General features: G+C 52.1%; 2 protein-coding genes across 5 annotated transcripts in view; both read right to left on the reverse strand.

The window, feature by feature from the left end:
- Positions 1 to 11,272, reverse strand: part of DNMBP (dynamin binding protein) — a 34,824-nt gene extending 23,552 nt beyond the window's left edge. The window contains exons 1-4 of one of the 4 annotated variants that reach the window (XM_054277441.1): positions 11,204 to 11,272; positions 4,303 to 4,468; positions 2,810 to 2,989; positions 465 to 587 (exon numbers count right to left, since the gene is read on the reverse strand). In XM_054277441.1, the coding sequence (XP_054133416.1) occupies positions 465 to 587; positions 2,810 to 2,954 (268 nt within the window). In that variant the 5' untranslated portion in view covers positions 2,955 to 2,989; positions 4,303 to 4,468; positions 11,204 to 11,272. Of the gene's footprint in view, positions 1 to 464; positions 588 to 2,809; positions 2,990 to 4,302; positions 4,880 to 11,203 lie in introns of those variants that run through there. The other 3 variants (XM_054277442.1, XM_054277439.1, XM_054277440.1) reach the window with 3 other exon arrangements.
- A 2,992-nt stretch (positions 11,273 to 14,264) lies between these two features.
- Positions 14,265 to 25,428, reverse strand: CPN1 (carboxypeptidase N subunit 1). Its single transcript, XM_054277444.1, has 9 exons — positions 25,138 to 25,428; positions 22,118 to 22,314; positions 21,289 to 21,444; positions 20,653 to 20,835; positions 19,100 to 19,211; positions 18,283 to 18,422; positions 17,889 to 17,988; positions 16,319 to 16,437; positions 14,265 to 14,509 (listed from the first exon to the last, which is right to left on the reverse strand). The coding sequence occupies exons 1-9, from the start codon at positions 25,358 to 25,360 to the stop codon at positions 14,378 to 14,380; spliced, it is 1,362 nt and encodes a 453-aa protein (XP_054133419.1). The 5' UTR covers positions 25,361 to 25,428; the 3' UTR covers positions 14,265 to 14,377.
- Between the last annotated feature and the right edge of the window lie 473 nt (positions 25,429 to 25,901).

The raw sequence follows: 25,901 nt of genomic DNA on the forward strand, positions 1-25,901 counted from the left end.
CTGTGGGTGAGGACTGGCACTCTGTTATAGCTCAGTGCATGCTGGGGATGCACACAAGCACAGGATGGGATTAAGGCATGAAGTATCAACAGCCTCTTGTACATCTAAGATACACAGTTTGGCTGCAAAGCCGTGCAGGTGCATCGAGGCTTTCATTCTCCCCCAAATGCAAGTCTAAGATTTGGAGATTAGAGGTCAGTTAAAAGGCAATTGTAAATTTACTGTGATCAAGTAATGCAAATTTCTGGAGTTTCATAAGTAATGACAGATCATGAGAAACCTGTATCCAAGTGGCAGAAGCCTAGAGGATCATGGTGGATTTGACATGACCTATGTCATGAGGAATTAGGAGCTTCACCTCTTTCTTCTGTCACTCTAGGCAGGATGCTGTGACTAGGTTCATCCATCTGGAAGGACAGGTGAGGCTTTTGAGGTGCAAAACAAAGGAAGGGAATAGAGATTACCTCTCTGCAATGACAAGCTCCCTGGCTCTTGAGATGTGAAGTCATTGGTACAAACAAGCAGTTTTTCTCCCTGCTTCAAAGGGGGAATATCCACAGGTTCAACAAAGCTGCTAGGAAACTGCCCTAAAAGGAGAATGAGCTGTCAGCAATGAGTCTTTCCTGTGACCCACCACCACTGCCACCCTCCTTCCAGTTTTTGGGATCTATTCATCTCTGGCTAAAGGAAAATACCCAGTTACCCTGGGTGCCTCAATAGCCTGGTAGAAGAAGAATGAGTTTGGGACCCAGGAATTCCTGGGGTTTTAAGTACTTAAGAGCTAACAGAGAACAAAAAGCTTTGAGCCCTTGGCTCACTCCAGGCAACCACAGGCTGTGTGCATTGCTGGGACTGTGCCATCAGCATGGAGCTTCCAGGAACAGACATCCTGGGTTTTCTCTGCCCTTACTGCTTCCTTCCCAGCTCAGACCCATGGTGAGGACTAAGGGATCCAGCAGTGCTGGATCATGGGAGCAGTGTCGTCTTCTGACTGGGCAAATCCACTTGGTGCTCCTTCCTCCACAGGGCTTGGCCCCTGTGCAGCCTCAGCACAGAATTCAGGCTGCCACCCTGAACGGGATGGCCACACCTGTGAGTCACAGGCTCTGTCACAGCTTCAGCACTGCTGGGACTCCAGGGACCTTCCCCACTGTCATTCTGAGGATCTGTTTCACCATGGCACATTTGTTGGCCACCAGATGATACCCATCAGATACTAATTTCAGTCCTGAGAGCACATGACATGGCAGAGCCCACTGCAAAGGCCACTAAAAATGTATTTCTTATATAATTTGAGGCAAGGGGATATGATGAAGTATGGGCTAGTACCACACTCAGCATTGCCTCTGGGTGACCAAATATTTTGTAATAAAACCTGGAAACACCATATCCTAGACACCCAGAGCTTCACACTGTGTTTAGGCAATTTGCTATTCTCTGCTGCTTCCTTCACAGTTTTAACCAACTCTCTTTTTCCTTATCTTAGTTTCCTGCTTTGTACATGGAAACAACATAACACTGTAAGAAAGGAATTACTATACATGGAGTTACAGTAATTATTCCACAGAGTAATGAGTACTAGGCTGCAACACCTCCACAGCTTCTATTATAAAGTACTTTTTCAATTCCCTATAACTTTAACTTAGAGAGCTGGGCAGAAAACTACAACAGCTGTTCCAAGGGAAAGCAGGAATGCAATTGGGTTTTGAGATAAAGGTCACTAAAAACATTCAGTTTGACTTCAGCATGTTTTTTTATCTTTGAGCTATGACACACATCTGTTTGTTATTCCTTAATAGCTTCATCTTCCATATAACAACCTCACCAGTTATGCTGGGAGACAAAACTCTGTTGAAAACTGCACACATAATCCTTGCCCAGTGACTTCAGCAGCAGCAACAGGGTCAGGCACATGCTCATTCGATGCCACTTATCAGTGACATGGAGCACAGGAGGGAAGTGCTCCTGTCCACCTTTGCTTCAGACAGTACACAGCTTGTGGCTGTCAGGAGAGACCAGACTGCTGCTACAATAGCAGCCCCATCTCTACAGCCAGGGATGAAATCAGTCCCACCCTCTGCTGAAGACAGAGGCAGGCTTATGCTTTGAAGTGGCCTGGCTTTCATCTCCCCAAAGCTCACACATCTTCTTAACATCAGGATTAAGATGAGAGAGAGCTGCCTAAACAGAGACTATGAGGCTCTTAGTGTTTCACTAAGAGCATTCTGCTGCTTCAGAGGTTTCTCACACCCCCCTAAAAGTTTAAGAAACTTGCACACCATTCCAGGCACCAAGATATTGATGGCAATTTGTGCAGGAAGATGCTTTGAAGCAGAAAGGAGGAAGTAGGGCTGAGTCAGAGGGCTTAGGGGGGACACATGGTCACTGCTGTTCTACCTCCACTGACAAGGTCACTTGGACTGGTTTCCAGAGTGGATGCATTTCCACTCTGAGTGCATCTGTTTCCTTTCTCCCCTTCCACTGCCACAGCAGGTCAGCACATAAGCTAGCCAGGAAATGGGCAGTCTCTCCACAGAGACTGGAACAACCAGTATTGTGAAGCTCCTATCTCCTTGAGAACTGACTCTCCACTAACCTCTCTCAAAAAACAACACACAAGTTTGTCTGAATACTTGACACAAAGCTGGCAGGAGACCAGTGGCAACTTGCACTCTCAGTCCCAATCTAAGCCCATGAAAGATTCAGTAAATCAAACCAGGTCCTTCCCCACCAAGGGAAGATGTGCTCACAGAGTGCACATTTAGCAGGCACTTGCACAGACCCAGGTGCAAGCATTTCCAGCTCTTACCTGTGACACCTTCCTTCTTGCCAAGGAGCCAGAACTCGTCCACCACAGCCAACACCTCAATGACATCTCCCACAAAGAGGGGCAGCTCTTCAGAGACGCTGGGACAGAAATCAAAGACTGCCCGCACCACGGAGCCAGCCTCCATTGTTGCAGGGTCTGAAGGCAGGTCAGTGCCTAAGGCTGAGACAGAGAGAAATTTGTCAGCACCCAGAAACACATGAAATTATCAGAGATAAGCCCAGGAAGTAAAGCCCTTCCTGAGAACAGAGGCAGCAATGCAGCCCCCGTGGTCTAACCTGCCTTGTCCCACCCCTGTGGCTATCTCTGTAGGATCATGTGTTTGTGTTGCAAGAGGGGGGACAAGCAGCAAGAAATTTGGAAGTGAATTCCCGTCAGGAAGGAAGCAGGAGGAGGGGAGGAAGCTCAGCATTTCCCTGACATGTGGGGCACAGCTCAGCCTGACAGGGCCTGGTGGGCAGCCAGCACCACTTGCCTGCACGTCCCACCACACATTCTCTGGCAGGATGGGCACAGGAATCCCCCTCCCCATGCCACCACTCAGGGCCACAGGAACTGCATGCTGAACCAGCACCACAATTCTGGCCCAGCAAGAGAAGAGGCACAAAGTCCACTCAGGCAAGCTCATACTACCATCCTCATTTTCAGACCTGACTGGAAGTATCCTTTCTGCCTTCTAGGTACCTGGCTCAGACATTCCCTGGGTAGCCCCACCATTGCTCTAGGCAGAAGTCAGACTGAGATGAGGGTACAGACCCCATTCAAGGTTCTGGGAGCCACGGCTAAAAATGCCTCCTGGCAGGAGACCTGAAAGGAGGCAAAGACCTCCTTGTCAAGGGCTATGTCCTGGATCCCCCCTTACTCTGGGAAGTGGCTGTTGAGGACACTCTTCTGTATAATTTCTGCTTTTCAGCCTCACTGTCAAGGAAGTACACTGCACCAAGGCAGCAGCAGTCCTGCAGCTTAAGCTGCTCCTTTGCCTCCTCCCAAATTCCTCAGGATGGGAACAGAAAGGTTCATCCATCCAAAGCAACCAGAATTCCTCACCTTCACCTCAGACCAGTGAGTCTGCCTTCACTTTCAGACCCACTGCAAATGCAGGCACAGGACAGCGCTGCCAACACCTCTCAGCGGTGCTTTCAGAGCCCTGCCCTCTGCGACGCGGGGACATCGGCGTTCTCCCCACCAGCGCTCTTGGCACGGGCTGCCTTCCTCCCACATCAGACCCAGCCCCGTTCTGTCCGTGTGGACACACCTGCCCTGCCGTGGGACACGCTCTCCTTTCTCCCCAGAGCGGCTCCAAGCGCACCGGCAGCAGTCCCGCTCCAAGCCGCTGATCCCTGTCCCATGTCAGCCCGGCTTGCCAATCCCCTGCCCAGCCTTGGGCAGAAAGAGAGCAGTGACAACTCCACAAAACACAAACACACGGCCCCCAAGGGCAGCCTTTCCCCGTACAGCAGCCACACACAGCCCACCTGAGCCCCGGAGAGTCAGACAGAGGGGAAGCTAACACAGGCAGGAGAAATATGTTCCCACTAATGAGGTGCAGCCAACTTCCAGCGAGAGTGCCAGTGGGGGATCCAGGCAGGGAAAGGCTTTCTGCTGACGGGACCGTTCTGTTTATCCAGTCCGACTCACCTCCTGGGAACAAAGCGGGTTTGTGCTCAGCAGGAACAGCTTCCTCATCACGTCTCTCCCCGCCCCCAGCCATTCCTCTGCTGCAGCCAGCACGCTGTGCCCCTGGCCACCCTCACCTCTGCCATCCTCTCTGTTACTCCTATTGCTCTCCACTGCCTTCCCCATCGCACGGGGGCTCCTTGGGACACAGCCTGTCCCTTTGTCACCAGCTTTGTGCTGGCTGTACAAACAAAGAGCCCAATATCCAGCAGCAGACAGCACTCTGCCACCAAAAAGAGATGAATGGACTGGAGTGAATCAGGAGCATAAAGAGCTGCAGTTCAGGATAGCAGAAACCCACTGAGGCAGAAGGAGTAACAGTATTAAAAACATGACCATGTGGAGCAAGGAAAAAGATGGAAGAGCTATCAATTAGCCTAAAAATACCAAAGACAAGTAAGGATCCTTCTGCTGTTGAGGTGGGGTGCCTGGGGCGTGCTGCTGCATGCTCTCATGGGAACAGGAGCAGCAGCAGGCACAGCAGCAGCAGCCCCTTGCAGGCACCCAGGCTGCCCTCCACCCCCAGACAGGCTGCCAGCTGAGCTCAGGCTCCCAGGAATCCTTGCCATACTCTGAATATTCAAATTCACAGCAGCACTGGACAAAGAGGGAAAAACATATTGCAGGCATAATTGCTGCCTTGGGGTAGTTCCTCCAGGAGCACATGATGGTACAGTGAGATTTCTTGTATGTCTTCTGTCAAAAGTGTAATGTAAGAATGGGCAGAGGTATGCAAAGATTACAGTAAGTGTGCTACAGACCCAAACTTGGCTTTACTACAGTCATTGGTGCTGAGAATGCAGCCCTGCCACTGATCCCACCCATGAGAACAGGAGTGTCACTTCCTTTAACACACCTGCAGCTCTGGGGACTCATCATTAAAATGTGCAAGATTTTCCAATGAGACGAAGATAGAGAGGGACAGGCAGGACTGCAATAGTTCCAGCATGTATATATTAATTATATAAACTAATTATATTAGTTATAATAAACCACTAACCTACTCACGTCCAAAGCATTCCTTGAGAGGCAACTTGTAAGAAAGTGTGAAGCAACTTCTGAAACAGCCAAAAAAAGAATCCCAACAGGCTCATGTTCCCTCAGCAGTACCAAGAAGAGCAAGATCACTCCCTGACTCCATTGGATTATAGACAGTATGCTCCTGTATTTGCAAGTAGTGAATCAGTCTTGTGGAGCTTGCTTGCTCCATGACACGAATTGAACACAAAATGTTACATTTTCCAGGGCCTTGGCCTTGTCTTACTCCCTGTAGTGCTGCCTGCCAACATTTTCTACAAACCCCCACCTAGAGAAGGAAGCCTCCCAGCATATTCCAGACTGGAAACTTACTGAGTCCAACTCTTCAGGCTTAATAGTGGACCTGACCTTCTTCCAGATCCACCCTAGAAAACAAGCATTCAGCAACAGCTCACACAGAGGCTCCAGAAGGAAAAGCAGATTGCAGAGAGAGCAGGGCTCAGCCTGTGATCCCCTGTGAGTCACAGCTCCTGACAGCTGGCCAAGCACCTCTCACCTCAAGGATGGGTGATCCCTGACTGCCAGAGGGAAGGAGGAGAGCCGTGCCACAATGGAGCAAACTCTGGGATTTCAGGCTGGGGGAGCTCAGGAGCGCAGATCGCAGGGCTCCTGCCCCCGCCCAGCAGCAGAGCCGCATCCAAAGAGAGCCTCACTGTGCAAGTATGAAGCTGTGGCGCAGCAGGAACTCGCCCTGCTGAGAACACACAGGCTCTGTCTCTCTGCCTGATCCTGCACAAACCAGGTAACGTGTTCCTGGCGCCTGACCGCAGCCTGCCTGCTGCCGAGCTCTGCGCCTGACACAACGGCATTGTGCAGCAGGGCAGAGAGTGGATTCCCAGGGCATTAATCACTCCCCCCAGTCTGCAGGCATGCATGCTCAGCACACACTAACATTACCTTCATGGAAGAGCGCTTATCCCATTTTGCTCTTAGCTCTGGAGTGTGTCTGGTCCAGCGTGGGCTGATGGAAGCAGGGACCAGAATGAAATGATAGCTATTAACTCTGTTACAATATTGTTTTGAGATCTTCAGCACAGACTGGGTCAGCCAGGAAACGGCATTTGCACACAGACTCTGACAACTTCTTCTATCCCTGCTTTTCTTGCAGCTGAAATTGTGCAGGGTAAGAAATCCCAAATAACGGACCTACCAGCATCAAATGTAATTGTCAGGCACTTGCTAGAAGTACCATCACTTAGATGGAGGCAGGACTACTAAAGATGCTGAAGGAAGGATTTTAAGCACTTAAGAGATAAGGCAGCAATGCGAAGAGGCCATTTAGGCTGATTACAAGAAGTATTACAGCCCCAGCAAAGAGGGAGACTCAAAGGGTTTGAGGGCAGCTAATCCACTCCTATCCCAAAGCACTGCTCAGACCATGAGATAAAAAACAGTAACGGATGGATGCCACAAATTAAGCAGCAAGGAAACCAAACTTAACAGGTGCTATTGCCACTTGTTTCTCACTCAAGAAGCAGCACTCTTAGAACTGACTATGGAGAGTATGACTGCACTGTAACTGAAAAACTAACATTTCACCAAACAGACCAAAAGATGCCATGTGGACTTCCACAGGCATGCAGGATATGCACAAGAGGGACAAGTGGATTCTTGTCCAGTGGATGTCTCAATCTCTGTAAGAACTTTAGAACCTGCATGAGCAGGTCATATTGAAATGGTCATATTCCCAGAAATGTACAAAGACAAGCTTGTCACAAAATGATTAGAGAAATTAATATTAAAAATATTAAACGAATGCTGTCAGTGATCTTCTTAAAAATTGAAAAACACCTTGCATTTCACCTAGGTCTTTTCATACCCTCTTCCACTCATTGTAGCTCAGTGTCTGTTCACTGAAAACACAATCCACCCCAGTGACAGAGATACCCCTCAGCTCAGTGCACCCTTCAGCTGCTGGAGGACTGGCTTTGACAAGAGATCTGCTGCAGCTCTTGCTGTGCTCTAGGCTGCAGGATTAGTACCCAGCACACAGTGGGAGGAATCAGCAGTTATGCTTGGCTTCTCACACCATTGTGTCAAGAACAAAAGCTTACGAAGTACATACTAAACATTTCTACCTTTTTCCTCGGTTCCTCCCTGTGTTCTGCAAATCCTGACAGCCCTCCTTCCCTCCTCCATACCCCAATGCATCTGCACAGCCTGCACTGTCCTCATTCACACTTTTAGGAGAGGACATTACCTGCACACCAGCACGCCCTGACTGCTCCCACCAGCCTTCAGAGCTGTGGCCACCCCCACTCCCTGCTCAGAGCAGAACATGCTGCTCTGTAAAGCTCCCCAAGGCCCCTGCTTGCCTGCACATTCCTGGGTGGAATAAACAATACCCCGTTGAGCCAGGCTGCCTGGGCCCCAGCTGGAGATGGTGCCAATGCAGGGACTGTGGCTCCAGCAAACGCAGAGCTGATCCTGTGAATCCCAACAGAATGGACAACGCAGCAAGCAGGGCAAACCCCCAGGCTGATGGTGCTGAGGAGAGGAGCCTTCTCCCACCAGGGAATGCTGGCCTCTGCAGCTTCTTGATAGGACATGCTGCTTGTCCCAGCAGATCCCTCTGTCCCTGCAGATTCCCTTCACAAAGTGGGAAACATGAGAGCTCTTCTGCACTCCACCTCCTAACGCCACATAGCTCCCAGGAGGAAGAGGAATCTTCTCATTCTAAAAAGAAATAGCTTATTTTGCTTTGTCTGTGACCTGATAGATCAAAAATCATTGATATGAATGCATTTTTGGTTGGATCACCGACCCCTGAAGAACCAGGACTATCAAGTAAAGGGCTGCTTAAGCAAGCTCTGGCCTCCCACCACACCTGTGTGGCACAGGAGCTCTGCAGTATACAAAGTCATTCAAACCACTACTTCTCTTCAGCTGGGCTCTGGCTGTCAGTGCTCTCACCTGCTCCGTCACAGGAGTGTCTGAGGGCAGGCTGGTGGTGCTTGTGTGGGTTAAGAGTGGCGTGGCAAGGAAGCAACAGGAGCTCGTGCTGAGCCAGACAGCAAGCAAATGGAAATGATCTGGAAACTAGAGCACAGCATCAATTTTTAATGCAAAGCAGAAGGCCTTGCCACAACACGTGAGCAAGATGACTGTGATGGATATTTAATCTCTGGCAGTGGGGTGCCAAGCATACAAAGGCCAGAACACCAGCTTGGGAGGCCAGAGTTTCCCAAATTCTATCTGCTGTGGCAGCACACACCTTACAGGCTGTGTTACAAAGTCCTTTCTTCTCCCACTCCAAGGTACATGGTTGGGTCTTTTCCCAGTTTTGCAGACAGGCTAAAATTATACAACTTAGAATAAGGAACAGACAAAACCCCAAGAGCAGAATCACCATTGACGTGCAGTACCTGTGGCTGGGCTACAGGTGGTGAGTAGCATACAATTACAAAATTAGTCATTACACCTTGAGTACATATTCAAAACAAGTTGAACTGGGACTACAAGGACATTCCTTAACCAGTACTGTAGCACTTGATTTTGCACCCTGAACAATATTCTTCAAGATAACTTTTGGACAGAAGCCCATTATGATGCTTTGGGTGGGGAGTCCAGAAATCTGGAAATAACTTGAAATTTTGACTTGGAAACTCTGTTCTTTGCTCACCATGACTCCTGTTCTGTACTGTATCTGCAAAGAACCTCAATCCTCAGCAGGGACTCTGCTGCTACCTGGACCTCTTCCTTTCAGAGTCCCTGGGTGCTCCTGAGAAGGAAGCAATAAATTTCATCTCCCCACAGAAAACTTCTAAAAATAAGACAAAGTAAAAATGGTATGACTCAGAAGTGGGGTTGAGTAATGTGATTAGAAATATACTTTTGCTAGAGGCTGAAGGGAAATCATCAGTTAAGGCAGTGAAGTGCTGAGGTAAGCACAAGTCAGGCTGTCCCACCTAAGGTTACATCACCACTGTCACAAAGTCCGTCTGAGGTCACCCACTGCAGGGACACCTCATCTGCACTCAGAACCCCAAGAGGTCACACAGCCATGGCTCCCATGACAGCTGGCAGAGTTGGTGCCCTGTAAAGCTCTAAAAATCACTCCTTTCCTCTGCCCCTACTGCTCAGCTCCTCCTATCCCATTATCAACAGTGCTTTAAAACTTGTATGTTCAAGCTAGTTTTTAATGTCACTGCTAATTCTAAGCAGAGCAGCTGGAGAGACAACTGAAACCTCTGCCCCTGAGAGAAGAGAGGATGTCACGAACAGAAAGTGGAGGCCAGCTCAGAGACGTGGGCACTCTTGGCGCTATGGAGGCCTCACACACAAGCAGGACGCATTTAGACACTGCCCAGCACGACTCACAGCCAGAGTGAGTCAAGATGAGGGGGATGATGGTGACGTCTTGTAGCACGGTACTGAGGCTGTATTTGGCAAAGCAAAGAATTTGCAAAACTGCAAATTCTGTATCTATGAACTCTTTCAGATGAAGAGATAAAATCTCAGTGGAAGCAGAGGCAAGGGGAAAGAAAGCCTTTTCAGAAGAAACTGAAAGTTATGGAATCATGAAAAACTCAAAGCAGACGTTTATGCGTATGACACAATTACAGGCTTCCTAGGTACTACAGAAAGAATGAAAGGCCAGAAGTGGAGAGAGAGTTTCAGACAGCAGGAACAGCAGCAGAGATGTTTGAACCCAAAGGCCAAATTACATCAATGACAGGATCGGCTGAGGTACCACTTAATGTCAACAAAGGGACAGCAGAGGAGCAGCAGCTGCCTCTCAAGAGTACTGAGGGTGACCCAAGCCTACATCCCCTGGCAGGGCCACTGGAGGAGACACCTCCAGTGTCAAGGCAATAGGGCCAGGCAGCCAGTGTTTCAAGAGGGATTTGTGTTTGCAAGAGTGAAAACAAACAGGGAATTCTTTTAAGTTTCTCTTTTCAGGCTGCCTTGAACCGAGTGAATGCCCTCGGAGGAGCACCCGGGAAAGGCACAGTGCTGCAGCCTTGAGCTTCTGCTCTCCGTGTACAACCACTTGTGCCACCCTCACGGGTGCAAAAACTCCAACTCCCGCTGCCAAACCACCGTGGCACGGCCACACAATTTCTAAAGGGACAGGTGCTCTCCTGCAACAAGCCGTCCAGGCAACACCAGCCACCATCAGCTGCCTGCCGGCCTGGTGGTGACCACCCGGGTTAGCACTGCCTGAACAGACACGGCTTGAGAGACCACAACCACAAAGTGCAATGTGGGGAGCAGACGGGCGGCTCCCGCGGTATGGCACAGCTGCTCCACGCTGCCCAGGCGCCCGAAGTGCTCCCAGGGCAGAGTGTGTGCTGTGGGACGGGGCACAGCGAGCACCCAGCTGGGCACGCAGGGCTGGAGGGCCACACGCTGCCCTGGCGCGGCTGGCACGAGGGAAGCGCGCCCACCCGAGCTCGCAGCACCCCAGCCGGGGGCAGCCGCCGCCGGCCAGCGCGGCCCAGGGCAGCCCCGGCACCGGCAGCCCCCGTGTCCGCGGCCAGCGGGGCCCGGAGCGGAGGGCGGGAGGCGCCGGCGGGGGCCGGGCCGCGCTGGGGCCCGGTGGAGGCGCAGGCCGGGGGCGGCCGCGGGATGGGGGGAGGCCGGCGGGGCAGCGGCCAAGCCGGGCAGCGGCGAGCGGGGAGCGCCCGGCTCCCCCCGGCCGCTCCGGCGGGTCCCTACCTTCTCCCGGCCCGCTCCGGGCGCTGCGGCCGCTCCGGCCCTGGGGGTCCCGCTCCCGCCTCCGCCCGCCCGTGGCCGCCCAGCCCCGCCCGGGCCCCGGCCGGCCCGGCCCCCAGCGCCCGCCCCGCCGCCCGGCTGCCTCCGCCCGGCCCGGCCCGGCGTGGTGCCGCTGGGAAGGCGGAGTTGCTCGGCGGGGCTGGCCCGCAGCCTGGGGAGCCCGGGGCCGCTGGTGACGTGGGGACTTCGCCCTGTGCAGCACCGCGCGGCCCCGGGCTGCGAGGCATTCCCCTCGGCGGCCCACGGGGCCAGCCCGCCGCGGGACCCGGCGCCCACCATGGCGTGCAGCCCTCCCCGGGCTGGACATGGCACTCGTGCGCCATGCACCGGGCCAGGCTGCCGGCAGAGCACCCGGGAGCCCGGCGCGGAGCTCGGCAGGCAGCTGCCTGTGCTAACCCTCTTCTGCTTCCCCTCAGAGCGCTTCCGCCTCGCACACACTGCCGGGGCTCCCCTTCCCGCTGCTGCCTTGTGGGAATCTCGCTGCCTGCTCGGCTTGGGCTTTGGCAGCCCTGACGAGTGGGTCAACACTGTCCATCTGGTGCAGTCTCAGCTTTGCCGCTAGCAGCCTCCTTGGCTGCTTAGATACATTGTAAGACCGTGCCAAAGCATTAAGATAGAGAAAAACAAATAGCTCCCCAGCAGAAATCCATGACGGAGAGGGCCAGTTTGTACATCACAGAGGATCTGGCATACAAAGTATAGTAGGTCCCGCGCTGGATTTCCTGGCAGGCTAAAAAAAGCCTCATGCCCCAAGGGATACCATCCCTCAGCAACACGTAGAGCCCGGAATCTCTAAATCCCCCTGAGCAGTTAGCACTGTTTGGCACTTGTTTGTGCATTTAGCTACAGTTCTCCATAGCAACCACACAGATCTCAGCTTGACTTGCCACCAGCCAGGAGCGGGTGAGCAGAACGCGTCGCACGCCGGCGCTCAGAGTCGTGTCAGTACGTGCACAGGCTGGCTGCTGATTCCCGTCTGTTCTCCTGAGGGGGGGACCCACGCCGCTGCCTTGGCACGATGCCGTGGGCAGGGGGCCTGAAGTTGCGCAGGTGCTCTATTCCCTGCAGGTGTGGACGCTTGTAGACGGTTTCTTGGTGCTGTAGAATGGACACCAGCTCCTGCCGCAGGGCTCTAGATGTCTTCTGACCCAAAGTTTCTGTTGTTCTTGCCTGCCAAAGAAGGTTTTGAGTGTTTTTCATAATCTCAATCCCTCCTGCAGCCTTTCAGGTCACTGCCATGACCAACTCTCTCTTGCTGACATCCCCATCCAAGCTGCTTAATTTTTCTTTGAGTTGACTCACTTGTATTTTCCCTTTTCTGCCTCCTCCATGCCAGATACAGAAATGAGAAGGCATTGCATGCACAGTTCTACCTGCCCTCTTGGTTCTCCCAAGATCCTCACAGTTTTGCTTATAAGAATTTTCTTTCACTTTCCTGGGCCTGGCTTCACTTTGTTTAAATGTTTTCCAGTGTCTGCATACAGTTCTGGTCCTTTCATCCCAGAAAGGGTAATAGAGAGTGGAAGAAGGTTTGGAGGCAGGCAGTAAGGATGCTTAGAGACATGTGAACAGACTGTAGTCAAAGTACAGTAATCACTGTAGTGACTGTAGTGAAAACATGTAGGCTGGGACTCTTCAGCTTGGTAGGACATATGGCAGGGAAGAGGTCTACAAAATCATGAGTGGCCCAGAGAAGATGGAGAGGATTGACTGTTAGCTGTGTCTTCTGACACAAACCTGTCAACTGTTTTTGCCTTGACCGAAGCCTCAAAAGCCTAAGAAATCCCTATCTGGCAGATGTTACATCCAAAGGTTGTGCCCTTTTTAGCCCACCCTTCTTGCAACACTGGGGGCAAAGCTCATGGCATGTGATTGAGGGGTGTCCTAAAAAATCCTGCCTCAGGAACATTTTGTAACCATGTTTTCACGTGGAGAGCTCAGCCACAGCCAAGTGGAGCTCTACCAAATTGTTCAACACAAAAATATTCAGAGCTGGGAGGAGAATGAACTGGACAAATCCCAGCCCAGAGAGAGAGACATCCAGAGGGTTGTATATTGCAGGAACCTTTTGTAGGGGAAACATTTGTGACTGAGACTCTAATTTTTCTGCTGCACTGCCAACTTCACAGCAGCCTGTGAGGGTGACTGATGTGGCCTCTGGGGCTGGTGGTCCTGTTCTAGGGAAGGAGCCTCCCTACTCTGACCCTGCCCTGAAGACTGCAATTGAGACAGTCCCACATGTTCCAGCCCAAGGCTGCTTTTACTGCTAGGGTTAGGGTTCCACCTAGGGTTAGGGTTTTGAAAACCACTAAGCCCAGAGCTCCAGGCACATTGGAGCTGTAAAAGGCATCCCAAGGGGAACACAAAATTGCAAAAACATGCCTTATTAGACAGCTTTCTCCTTTTGACCAGCCTTAGCCCAAGGCTGCATTTACTGCCTAGGCTTAGGGTTCTGAAAACCACAAAGCCCAGAACCCTAACCCTAGGTGGAACCCTAACCGTAGGTCTGGCAGTAAAAGCAGCCTTGGGCTAAGGCTGGTTCCAAGGAAAAAGCTGTGGAGGAAGCCATGTTGTGGCAGTTTTTTGTTCCCCTTGGGATGCCTTTTGCAGCTGCAGTGTGCCTGGAGCTCTGGGCTTTGTAGTTTTCAGAACCCTAAGCCTAGGCAGAACTGTAACCCTGGGCCGAGCAGTAAAAGCTGCCTTTTCAAGTGTCCTTACTTGAGGGTGAAGCATGGTGCTTGCACCCAGAGGACTATTGTTCATGTGCTCCTTTTCTGAGTGCAGCTTACACCAAGGATGGGGTTCATCATCCTTGGTATACACTCGTGGCATTTCATGTGGGCTGTGGCAACAGTCCAGGAATACAGGGAGCAGGGCTCTCTGAGATGGAGCAAGTGCAGGAGAAGAACTCAGCACCCACAGACACAATGCCCAGGGAACTGTAGCCCAGGCTCACTTTGTTCTGAATGACTTCACAATTTGCTCAGGGATTAAATACTTCCTTGTTTAATAATCTGGGCTAGTTTCATGCTGAACTGTTGGAAAGTTCACTGGCTGGAGTGATCAGCCAGGCCTCATGTAAACGGCTTCCCCAGCTCTCAGCCAAAGGAGCTGTCCTCATCTTTGGGTCCCCCTGCGGGTGGCTCTTGGCACCACCTTCTTCTGAAGGGCTTTGTTGTTCATCCGTGTGCCTGAGGCTTTGCGCTCCGCAGGCTTCCTCACCACTTCTTGTTTGAGCTGGAAATGCACCTGGAGAAAGAATAAAGATAACTGCATTTAACACAGTGTACCTTCGAAGGGACTCTGGGGCCAAGTCAAACAATAAGGGGTCTCAGCCATTGTTAAAGGAAATCAGTTCTTAAAGCAGCTGTAATTTTTTTTCCTCCTGTGGAAAATAATCTAACAATGAACAGTGTTTTATATGCAGAGTTGCTCCTGTGGCCATGTGATGTCCTAGGATGGTTTGGAAGATGAGCTGTGAATGGCAAGGGACTGAGCCATGTCCTTTATTCTCCTTTTCTCACCAGAGAGTGGACACATAGCATTGCTTTGCATCTCTGTGAGTATTTAATACAGAGGATGGTTTAAGATAGACAGTTCCTTTAAGCATCTTGTTAGCTTAATCAGTCTTTCAGCAACCAGTCCTCCTAGTGGACCCAGGCAAAAAAATTTCGGGAAAGAAACCTCCATCCACTACAGCCACACAAGCAGTACAAGAGGGAGAAGGGGACAGGGAGTGTGCAAAGCACAGCATCAGATAAATGGGGAATAGGGAGGCCATACAGAAAGGTGAAACTGGAATGGGGCTGCATAGGCTTCTTGGGGGAGAGATGGGGTGAAGAGTGAGAATGGGAGGTATTGCAGAAATGGGAACTGGAGGCTGGAAAAGGAGGGCTGCTGTGCAAGGAGATATGCAAGAATCAGACCATCAGGGAACAAATCAGTCTTCTACAGTAACACATAAAAAGAAAATCTGTTTTAAAAAGGAAACCCAAAGAGCTGGGTGCTTAACCTAGCAAAACAAAGGACTGGGCTTGACAGCTCCCTATAAATATACTAGAGAATAAACATCAGGCAAGAAAATGAGCTATTTAAAGCACAACATTGGCATAAGAACAAATAGGCATAAACTGACCATAAATAAATTTAGTATGAAAATTAGAAGGTTTCTAGTCCTGAGAAGAGGGCAGCTCTGGAAGAACTTCAGAGGCTGGGCAGGGTGGGATGAAGCAATGGAAGGTGGGAGAACAACCACAGTGTATTTACAGCAGAGCCTGACCAGTGCACACACAGTGAAGCAAAGGATGTGCCAGGATGCTGCAGATGGTGGGGGGGGTTGGGGTCTGGTCTCTTGAGGAACCTGCATCTGTGGTTCCACCATGTTCACAAGGCAGCAGCAGGGGCAGGGATCCCCACCCACTGTTTTTACAGCCAATTTCTAGCTGTCCAGCCAGCCCTCAGAAAGGTGCTGTAGGAGACACACCAGTGTCTCAAGAACACTTCATTTCCTGAAGGTGCTTGGCTGCTCTTTGTTTGCACTCAGTTCCCGTTTGTCTCTGGTGCTCTCAGCAAAAAGAAAGGCAGACTTCAGCCTCTTGCTATGAGTTTGATAACATGTTTGGTCCCAGGCAGAACGCAGATGATAGCAGAGTGCTGAAACCCACAAAGCTGGGGGGATAACTGAGGCCAGGCTGTCTCCACATCATCTCATCCTGGAGAGTGAAGAGGATGGAGGGAGAGCTGAAGAGCAGCAGTCCCAGCCAGCCAGGAGATCTCCCATGGCCAAGAGGCAGAAGGACACAGAAGCTGGTACAGGAGCCCAATGCAGCTGCAAGGCCTCAGTAAGGAATTGAAAGGCACATGGCATTGTCTTCACTCTGTTCACTGCTGTGAGCTGTGTGGAGCCTTGTCTGCCAAAACAGATAATCTACAGCCTCTGGAAATGCTCTACATCCTATCTCCTTTCTCTGCTGCTCAATAGACATCCCCCACCACATTTCTTTCTCCCTGGGGTGAAGATATTTTGAGAAACCCTTGTGACTATGCAGCCTGACTCACCAATGAAGGTGCAGCTGGGCCCACTGTTGTTGTGACTGTCAGGGGCTGGTACCCCTCTGCAGAGGCTGTGACAGTGTAAGTGCCAGGCAGCAGCAGCCGGAAATAATCTCCCATATCACCTGGAACACAAGGTAGGAAAAGAAAGCATTCAGGGTGCTCAGGGAGCAAAGCATAAGACATACCAGTAATTCTCTCTGAGTTACTTCCTCTAGGATGTGTAGCCTTCAAAACCTGGATTTTTTTTCCCAAATCTGCTGGCTATCTCAAGGCTGGATTCACACTGGTGTACTGCAAGTGATGTCTCATTAGTGCCATGGAGAAGTCAGTCTGCAAGTAAAAGCCAAATGAAAGGGGACTGTACAGCAGCATTGGCTGTGGCTGTGTAGGGGGGCTGCAAAGCTGAGCACTCACCAGTCAGATGACAGCAGACCTAAGGACAATCACAGCTGCAGCCTGACTCCTTATTCGTTACACAATCTAATTCCCACCATACACAATTTTGCCACGTTTAGGTTAGCAGGATTTAGTTGCTCATTAGCTCAGCTGCTCCCTGATTCCCTGCATAAGAAAGCCTCAGAAGCACTTTGACAGACTGTGCCCTGGTGTGCTTAGGGACAGGGGACAATCAACAGTGATCAAACACCACATTATGGATCACTTTGGAAATATGAGTATAATCCCATCTATGTAACTGGATAGGTATTGCAAATTGCTACAGAGTGGAGCTGGGAGTGCAGCTTCACCTGAATGTGGTAGAACCCTGGTACAGGGTTAGTTAGGCTGTGAAATATCCATCCTTGAGGTCAGTGAGAATTGGCCAGAGGGAGCAGCGGCTGATCAGAGCCAATGCTGGGGAAAATCTTGCTCCAAGCTGGACAGAAGAATTCAGAGGGCCCTTGACAGCCAGCTGTTCTGTGATTTCTTCCACAGTCCCCTTCCTATGCAGGTTGGCATAATAAGTGCCAAATATTAGTGTTACTGACTCACAGACCTATAGCCAGGAGGAGCTTTAATGATTTCAAATCTGACCTCTGAAGAGCTGTAATATCAGCTATTTTCTGCAGGTAGTCTGCAGTGTTCGGTCTGCTTGGAAGAGGGTGTTCATGGAAAGGAGGTTAAAATTGGCCAGTAAGGGAGAAACAACCTCAACCTGGGTAACTGTAAAGCGGCACTTAATTCTCAGTCTAAATTTGTCTGGTGTGAACTTCTAGTCTTTCATCTTATTCTTTCTTTTTTCATCTTGTTCTTTGCTATCTTCTGTTTCAACTCTTTGCAGATACTTACAGGCTTGAGTAGATTATGCCCTCAATTGTCCCTCCCAGATAAAATAGGAGCTGAGTTTCTGAAGTCCTTTACAATAAGGATAGTTTGCATTCCAGTTCTCACCTCTGTCCTTCCTAGGCATTCCTAAGCCCACCGTGGTCAAGGATAAGGTTAGGCTTATATTTCTCTAGTGATGTCTTATTTCTCTAGTGCCTTTGGGAAGCAAACCATGATGGCCTCCCATAGTATAGCCTTGCCTGCTAGCTTCACTCACATATTCAGACAGGTAAGCAGATCAACAACCCACCAGAGGTGATGTCATGGCTGATTCCCTGGACAGAAATCACTGCTCCTGCAATGCCATTGTTGTTCTCATCTGAGACCATCCCTTTGATGCCCTGGTGAACCTGCAGGGAGGGAGACAGATGGATGGGTCAAGGCCCCTCCTTTGCTCAAGAGGGTATTGCCGAGAAGGACAGAGCTTTGGGGACAGCCCTACCTTTCCCTGTACCCCTGGTGATCCTGGCTGTCCCCACCACAGCCAGTCTAGGACACAACAACTTCCCCAAAGACCACCACCAAGAGCACCCCATGATCTCCATAACCAACTCTCTTCCACTCCTGGTGCCTACTGGTCCCCCACCACCAGGGCCCATGGGGATGTGCAGGAGAAGGTGTAGGTCTCAGGACTGTCCCTTTACCTCTTCAATGAAAGCAACAAGGGCCTCCCGGTTGGCCATCCACTGCCTCTCCAGGTCCTCCTCAGGGGGAAACTTATTGCAGCTTAGCTCCAGGGTGATTTCAAAGCAGTTGGTGTAGAGGTAATTGAAGTCCTGCATGCCTGGAAGAGAAGAATACCCTATGGCCAGGGCATGGCTCCCTTTCTATTCCTATGTCCCAGTCATCCTGGCCCATCTTTCTTTGACCAGAACCTTCTCACTCTCCTCTGCACCACTGGTGCAGCCTCCTCCCTGCATGACAGTGCAACTAGAGCCTTCTCCACCCATGCAGCCCTCTCCTTGTAGCTGCCAACTCTCTCCTTCAGCTGGATCATTCATTAACCTGCCTTCAGAAGCCCAGGGAGGTTTGGTACCACAGGGGGCCTATATATCTCTTCCAGTTCCTCTTCAATCTTTTGTCTCGTCTTATGTGTTGATTTTGCAGTTTCCTCATGGTGCCTTTTTTAATGAGAGTTTTCAGGAACTAGCAGCTGCCTTCCCTTTGGTCACAGTTTTGGGTTTTGACAGAATTACACCATAGGATTTTCAAATACACTAGCAGATTAATGTTTCCTTTGTCTAGAAGCACATAGGATGAAGGTCTCTGCAGACCTTGGCTTTTTCTGTGGCTCTTTCCCAAGCCATTTCCTGGTCTGAGATACAAAACACCAGAATGGTGTCTAGTAATGGGCACAATCCTATTGCTATAGTCCTTCCCCAACCCATCCTGTCCTGAGGTTTCTTGTCTATCCCTTCACCTCCTTTAGCTGTGGGGGGTGCTCACTGGCCCAGCCCTTACCTTTGCTGAGGGAGTACCAGGATGCCCCGTTGGTGATGCCATCAGCAAAGTAGTCCCCGCAGTTCCAGCCCCGGTGCATCCAGCTGTGGGCATATGAGTAGGTCTTGGCCAGCTAGAGGGAGAGCAGCCAGTGGTCACTGCTCCAGCCTCACATGGCTGGAGAACCTGCCTGGCTCTGGACAAAACACGCTCCCTCCTTTGCTGAGGACCACGGGAGGGAAGTCAGACAGGAGAGAGTTCCTGCATTTTACTGCCACAAAATACAACATGAGGTGCCCAGGACCTCTGCAAGACTACAAGGAAGAGCAGTAACCTGGCAAGCTGGAAGCTTGTTCATGGCAAAAGGGCTTCTGCCCTGCTCGTACTAAAAAGAGAGGGAGCAGAAGGCACTGGACCTATGCGGGGACACTTGGCCCCACACAGCAGATGGCACTAATGGAGGAAAAAGCTATATGAAGAAAAGCAACCAGTATCAGTCCTGGCAAATAGCAGATACATATCAGGGGAACTTCTATTAGGAAAGAGTTTGGGCAAGTTCTGGTTCTAGCAACGACTTGTTTGTTGCCCTTATTAAGATTACTGTTTATTTTTAGACATGAAGGCAGGGCTAAAACTGGGCTGCTGCATCCACAGCCAGTCCTTTGCGTAAGACACAGTTTAAGAGAGACTGGCATTTGCATTTTCTAAGGCAAACTCTATACCCTTTATTATGGTTCAGATTCCAGTTCAATATCATTCTGTTGGCAGGAAAACAGTTACTTCTCTACATTTCTGAGTCCTGAGGCCATGTGGGTATCATTAGCCTACGCCCCAGACTGCAGCATCTTGACATCTGGGTCTGAGCACAGCCGTGATCCCAGGAGGTCCTGACAAGCCCCTGCAGATTCTGCTTCCAGAAAAGGCTGGACTCCAGCTTGGACTTATTTTTCTCATTAACTGTTCTGAGGCAGACTTACTTTTTTCTTATGCTGGGTATTTCCTAATGGAAGCAGTGACTGAAGGCATTGTTTTCTGGGATAATGAAGAAAAACCACGAGCTTCGGCTAGCACTAACGGGATCAACAGCACAGACGAATTCATTCTCTGCTGTCTGCTTATGCTCCTGGAGTCTTGCTGTTTGTTGTAGTTGTTCTTTGCCATCCATAAGCCCCTGCTGGGAACCCACCTCCTTTATCCTGGTATCAGCAGGCTCCCAGTCAGCTCTCTAGTAAAAAAACCCTTTGCATTCTAAGATGGTGTGTCAAAGCTGAGTGCAGCTTCCAGCTTGGGAAAAGCAGGTTGTTACTGAGTATACCAGTGGTATTTGGGTTATGGGAAAACCAAGCATGGACAAGGAGGGGGCCCCTCAGAGTTAAGCATGGCCTGTCCCTGTGGTCCATCCCAGGGACCTGGCTCCCGAGCCAGTGGCTGGCAGAAATGCTGTAGTCTGCTAATGATTATTTCCAACACGTTTCTTGGCTCAGCTCCTGCATGATGCAGTGACCAGAGCTCCCATCCAGGCCTCGCTCTGCACCCTGCCAGGGGATGTCCTTGCTCAGCGTGGCTGTGCTCACCTTCTGAAACAGCTTATCATCAGGGGTAGGCGTGTTGACCGTGCGCCGGTGGCTCCTGAACCGCTGGTCCTGGGACTTGTCATAGGGATAGTTTGCCACCACTGCTCCACCATGCAGATTGGCCGAGAGCACAAAGTTGTAGCTGCTGATCCACTGGATCACAGCCAATGTCTCTGGCTCCACCTGTAAGGAGAAGAGAGAAGGAGACAGGGAGAAGAGACCTCTGTGCCAGCTGCTGCTCCATGCCAGGCTGTAGTGTGATTAATCATGTCAGACCCTGTCCTGCAATGTGTCTGCTGCAGCTCTTGCAGCTTCCTCTGTTCTCCACCAATTGCCCTGATACACAAGGCAGTTCCCCCAGCTAAACCCCAAAACCTGAGGCACAGGGGTTAGCCAGCATATGCCACCTCCTCTGCCCTGTGCATTGCAGCCTGCTCCCCCAAGCTGGTTGTGATGTCAGCCTCTCCTGGCAGAGGGGCAAGCTGTGATATGGGACCAGGACTGCATCGTTTCTCTGCAGGCAGAAGGCTCAGAGAAGGAAACAAGCACTGTGCAAGCCAAAGGGCAGTGTATTTGCTTGCATGCTGAGACACTCCAAGAGGATGCTGTAGCCCTCACGGTATCCCAGACTGGTACCTGGCTTTTCCAGTTGTCAGGCAGTGGGATGTGGTGATTTGGCCCGCTGATTTCCCTGCTGTAGTACATGAGGGTGTTGAGGTCAGGGAAGTTGCGGTTCAAGTCCACTCCATTGGCATTGTTCCTCCCTGTCAAGTACCCGTTGCTGTCTGGGCCCTGTGGGGCAAAGGTGCATCACAGGGATGAGTCCAGGTTGGGTGCAGTCACGTTGGGCATCAGAGAAGCAGAGAATGGCCACTGTAAAAGCACTTCAATGCCTATGAGTTACAACATGTGTTATTGCTGGCAGGGCAATAAAGAGTATTGGTACTGACAGGGAAAATCAATAAGAGTATCTTCATTTTTCAGGGTGACAGAGTAAGCCACAAAACAAATAAACAATTTACTTTAGCTGAAAGAGCCACAAATATCTCCCTGAAGTCTAGAAGCACAAAGAAATGGGTGATTTTTTTCGGGAGTACTAAGGGGCTTTTTCCACCCACCCATCTCTCATGTCTCTGCCTGCTTATGAAAGTGGCATTCAGCTCTCGCTTGCCCAGTCTAGGGCAGGGGATTTGCAGTGACCCTTCTGTGACAAATATCTTCTAAGGAGAATAAGACAGGTATAGGAAGTCTTCACCATCATCTGCCAAGGTCACCTGTAACAGGACGCACAGCATGAGCTCTCGGGTAAGGAGGTGGCAATCAGCGACAGCAGCTGACGGGGACAAATTTGGCAGGGCGTGAAAAGAAAGGATTCCCCCTCCTTCTAGCTGCAGTGAAGAGCATCCCAAAGGGATGTGAAGGGCTTTCTGTCCCTACCCTGGAGGAGGTGATCACTGCCTGGTACCTGCTTGGCAGCCACTTCGTACCCGTCGGGGTTCATGGAGGGCATGATGTGGATGCGCGTGTCGTGGATGAGGCGCGTGATCCGCTCGTTGCCCCGGCGGTACTCCTCACACAGGAACTCCGAGAGCTGCAGCAGCAGCTCACGGCCCAGCACCTCGTTCCCGTGCATGTTCCCAACATATTTGAACTCTGGCTCCACTGGAGAAAGCAAGAGAGTGATGCCATCAGCCAGGGCTGGGACAGGGGGGAAGAGCAAATGCCTACCACAGGGAGCCCCAGGCAAGCCCAAGGGACACTCGATAAATGGTCTAAAATGACCCTTTCCCTTGCAAAATGCAAACCTCAGTGAGGGAGTGCAGCACAGTTCGCATATGGGCTCCACTGCATTTTGCACAGCACTCTGAGAGCAGCTCAGAGTCTCCTCCAGGTTGCTTTGGGCCTTTGGAGCACACAGGAAGAGTATTTGCTAGTGGTTTGGTCTTGGGTTGGTGAAAGGCAGCACAAAAGGACCAGGGAGCACTGGCAGGATTGCCCCAGGCTGCCAGGCCCTCAGAGCTCTGGGGTAGGTGGCAGTGGAGGTGACAGACTGTTTCTCCCACCTCTGCTCTTCCACATTTGCTCTCAGTGCCCCTCACCAGCCCGGTCCATTCCCAGCTCTGCATCTCTCCTTCCCCTTTACCTGCCTCCAAGATCAAGGTTAAGGCCCTCCTCACCCTCAAGGGAAAAGAGCCCGGAGAAACACTCAGCAGCTGAGCTGAATATGGATCAAACTGTCCCTCAGGCAGCTCCAGTATGACCAAAAAGGTCTCTTGCCACTGGCTTTTCTAAAATAAGGTCTCAAAATACAGACTCGGAGACCACAGGCAGACAGTGCCTGGAACAGGACTTGCTGCTTTGCTGAAGGAGAGGCAGGACATGTGAGGGACAGGTTGTGCTTTCCCAGAGGCCTTTTAAAGCAGTTACTTGTGGGAAAATAAAATGTCACATTGCAGGCTGGAGCCAGCATTGGTAGAACGAAAGACAACAGGGGAATTAAGTTAAAAAGGGAGCCTGTCTGTCACATGAAAGACTCAGGGAAAAAAAAGTGTTGTTACAAATGCTGGCTTGCCAGATCTTGAGACTCCCATTGCACCCTGAGCTTTCTGGACACCAGCAGGGATCAGACTTGCAGTGGGAGTGTGCAGCCCCACTGCCAGGTATGATGTCTGTCAGGATCCTGGGGTAAAAGGCATCACATCCCCAGATTGCGAGCTGCTGCTTGCAAAAGCCCTTGTGCCTTTGCTGCATTAAAAAAAAAAAGGTCTAATTCAAGCTAAAGATTTTGCTTTTCTATGTTTTTTGATTGCTGTCTCTCAGTGCAAGACACCAGAGGTGAGCCACATATTTTCATCTTGTTAGATTTCAGGCACATAAGAACTGATTTAGTTAGATAATCGAGTTATTAAAAACGCAGAAAAATCTTGGGCATATGTGCAGCCTGAAAATAGGGTTTCAGCAAGGATTCTCTGCTTTGTTTGAGTCTGCAGCAGGATTTGTCAGCCTTTTTCAGCATGCAAATCCCTAAACTTAATGTATATGGGCACACAAACTCTAATTACTGCACACAAATTCTAATTACTGCATGCAAACCCATTGACTGTGAGCTTGCTTTTCAGAGTTACTTTTCATGTCCTTCAAGGAAATCCAGTTTCCCAAATTCCTCATGCTACTCAAGCTGAAAGTGCCAGCCTGACAGTGGCCCATGCTACAAGCAGGGCCACATGCCCATGCTGCCTGCCTGGGGCAGGGGAGATCTGAGTCATCTCCTACAGGCTTTCCATCTGCTTTCATGTGGTTCTGCAAGTCTAAAATCCAGTGGTGCACTGCCAGTGCCCTTTGCTCACTCTGTGCTTTGAATCAGCCCGTGATGCACTGTGGAGGGACCCCAGATGCCCTCAGTGCCATGCAGGTTTCCCAGTGCTGAACAGGGCTGTCACAGAGGTAGTAAAGGTGGGAAGCCTCCCATCCCACCTGCTGGCACCACTGAAAATGATACCATGGGCACAGGACGGGAGCATACACCCCCAGAGCAGAGCTGCCAGACATGGGGTGCTGTGGGGTTTGTGGGGGCTGCTCCTCAGGGGGGGCACAGGTTCTGCACACCCCTGCAGCCCTGCTGGCAGTTTTCCACGTGACTAGGCTGCCTGCACTTATCAGCCCCTGCGTTTAACCCCATCAACCAGGACCTGAAAAGGCAAAAATCCTGCAGAAAGCTCTGTCCTTACCTGCAGCTCAGGGGCACAAGGCAGGGATGCGAGGGAGCCCTGTGTGCAGCCCCCCAGCCTGGAGAGGCAGCTGCTCTCCTCAGCCCCCCAGGGCACCTGGCTGAGGGCTGCCCTTGGGGCTCGGCAGCATCCCCGAGCTGCTCAGGCAGCAGCTCACGGGGCCATCGCTGCCAGGGCTCCACAGGGCCACGAGGCAGCAGGTGGCGGTCCCTGAGACCAGCCTGTCCCTGGGGCCGCGCTGCCCACGGGCTGCGAGGGCTGTAGAAGCCCAGGCCCTCTCTGCCAGGGTCCCCGCTCGCTGTCCTCCTGGGTTTGCCGTCTGCAGGAGGAAGGGCCGAACACTTTCTGTCCTGTCACCACCCAGCAGCACAGGGCAGAGGGTTGATGCTGCTCTCCTCGCCTGGACAACGCTGTTTGGGGAGGCAGAGCGTGGTAGGGCAGGCGGGGTGCTGGGATGGACTCGCCTGCGTTCTTGCATTAGCTTGAGCTGAAAACTCAGAGCTGCGTCCAAAGTACGCGGCCGGGCCACGCTGCATCTCACGCAGGCACAGTGCACGGCACGAGGCATGTGTGCGGGCCGGGCGGGCCCTGGGCCGGCTGCGGGGTCCCTGCCGGAGACCGCCCGGCCTGGCACCTGGGCACTGCCAGAGTCCCGCCTGGAAAGGGAGATGCCCCCACCCAGCGTCCCGGCACCGCCGCGTGGCAGGGAGCGTGCCGACTCCTCTCGGGGCCGCTGTCCCCTTCCCCCCGTACTCACGGGGCTCGTGGATGCCCGGGTAGTCGCTGAACTCCAGCACGTAGAGGTGCCGGCCCTCGACGCTGCGGCCGATGCTGTAGATGCGGGTGACGTAGGGGCACTGGCTCTGCACGCGGAACAGGGCCTGCACCAGCTCCTCGTAGCGATGGTGGAGGAAGCTGAGGGCGGCCGCCCCCTCGAGCAGGAGCAGGGCTCCCACGAGGGGCCGCAGCCACCGCGCCATCCTCCCGCGGCGCCGGGCGCCCGGACCAGCTCCCAGCCTCGGCTCCCTCCCCGCCGGGAGCTTAAAGTGCAAACTCCAACCAGCTCTTTCCAGCTGCCGAGTGCCAGCCCCCTGCACCTGCGGGCGGGGGGCGGCGGGAGCGGGGCGCGCCGGGGCCCCGCGGCGCAGGAATGCTCCCCCCGCCCGCCCGGCCGGCCCCCGGCGAGCCCGCTCTCCTCCGCCGGAGAAGTTTCCCCCCGCTCCAGCTCACTTATTAACTGGACAGCAAACAGGGCCCCGCAGCCACTGGCTGTCACCGCAGAAGAAGCGCAGGGCTGGAAAACTGGCTGCGGAGGGCGTCGGGGCTGCCAAGCGCTCGGGGAGCGGCGGGCGGGGAAAGGAGAGGAAAGGAGAGGGGGCCGACGGGCGGGGGGCTCTGCTCTGCCCGTCACCTCCCGTGGGGCAGGAGCCCAGGGGATGGGGATGGGGGTAGCGCCGGGCGGCCTCGCTGCCCGCACGATCCCCGCAGCCCTGCCCGGCGCGGGCAGCTCCCTCCGCTCCT

Source organism: Melozone crissalis, unplaced genomic scaffold (assembly GCF_028551555.1).
Source record: "Melozone crissalis strain CALT ecotype California unplaced genomic scaffold, PUWL_Pcris_2 ptg000019l_1, whole genome shotgun sequence".
NCBI lineage: Eukaryota > Metazoa > Chordata > Aves > Passeriformes > Passerellidae > Melozone > Melozone crissalis.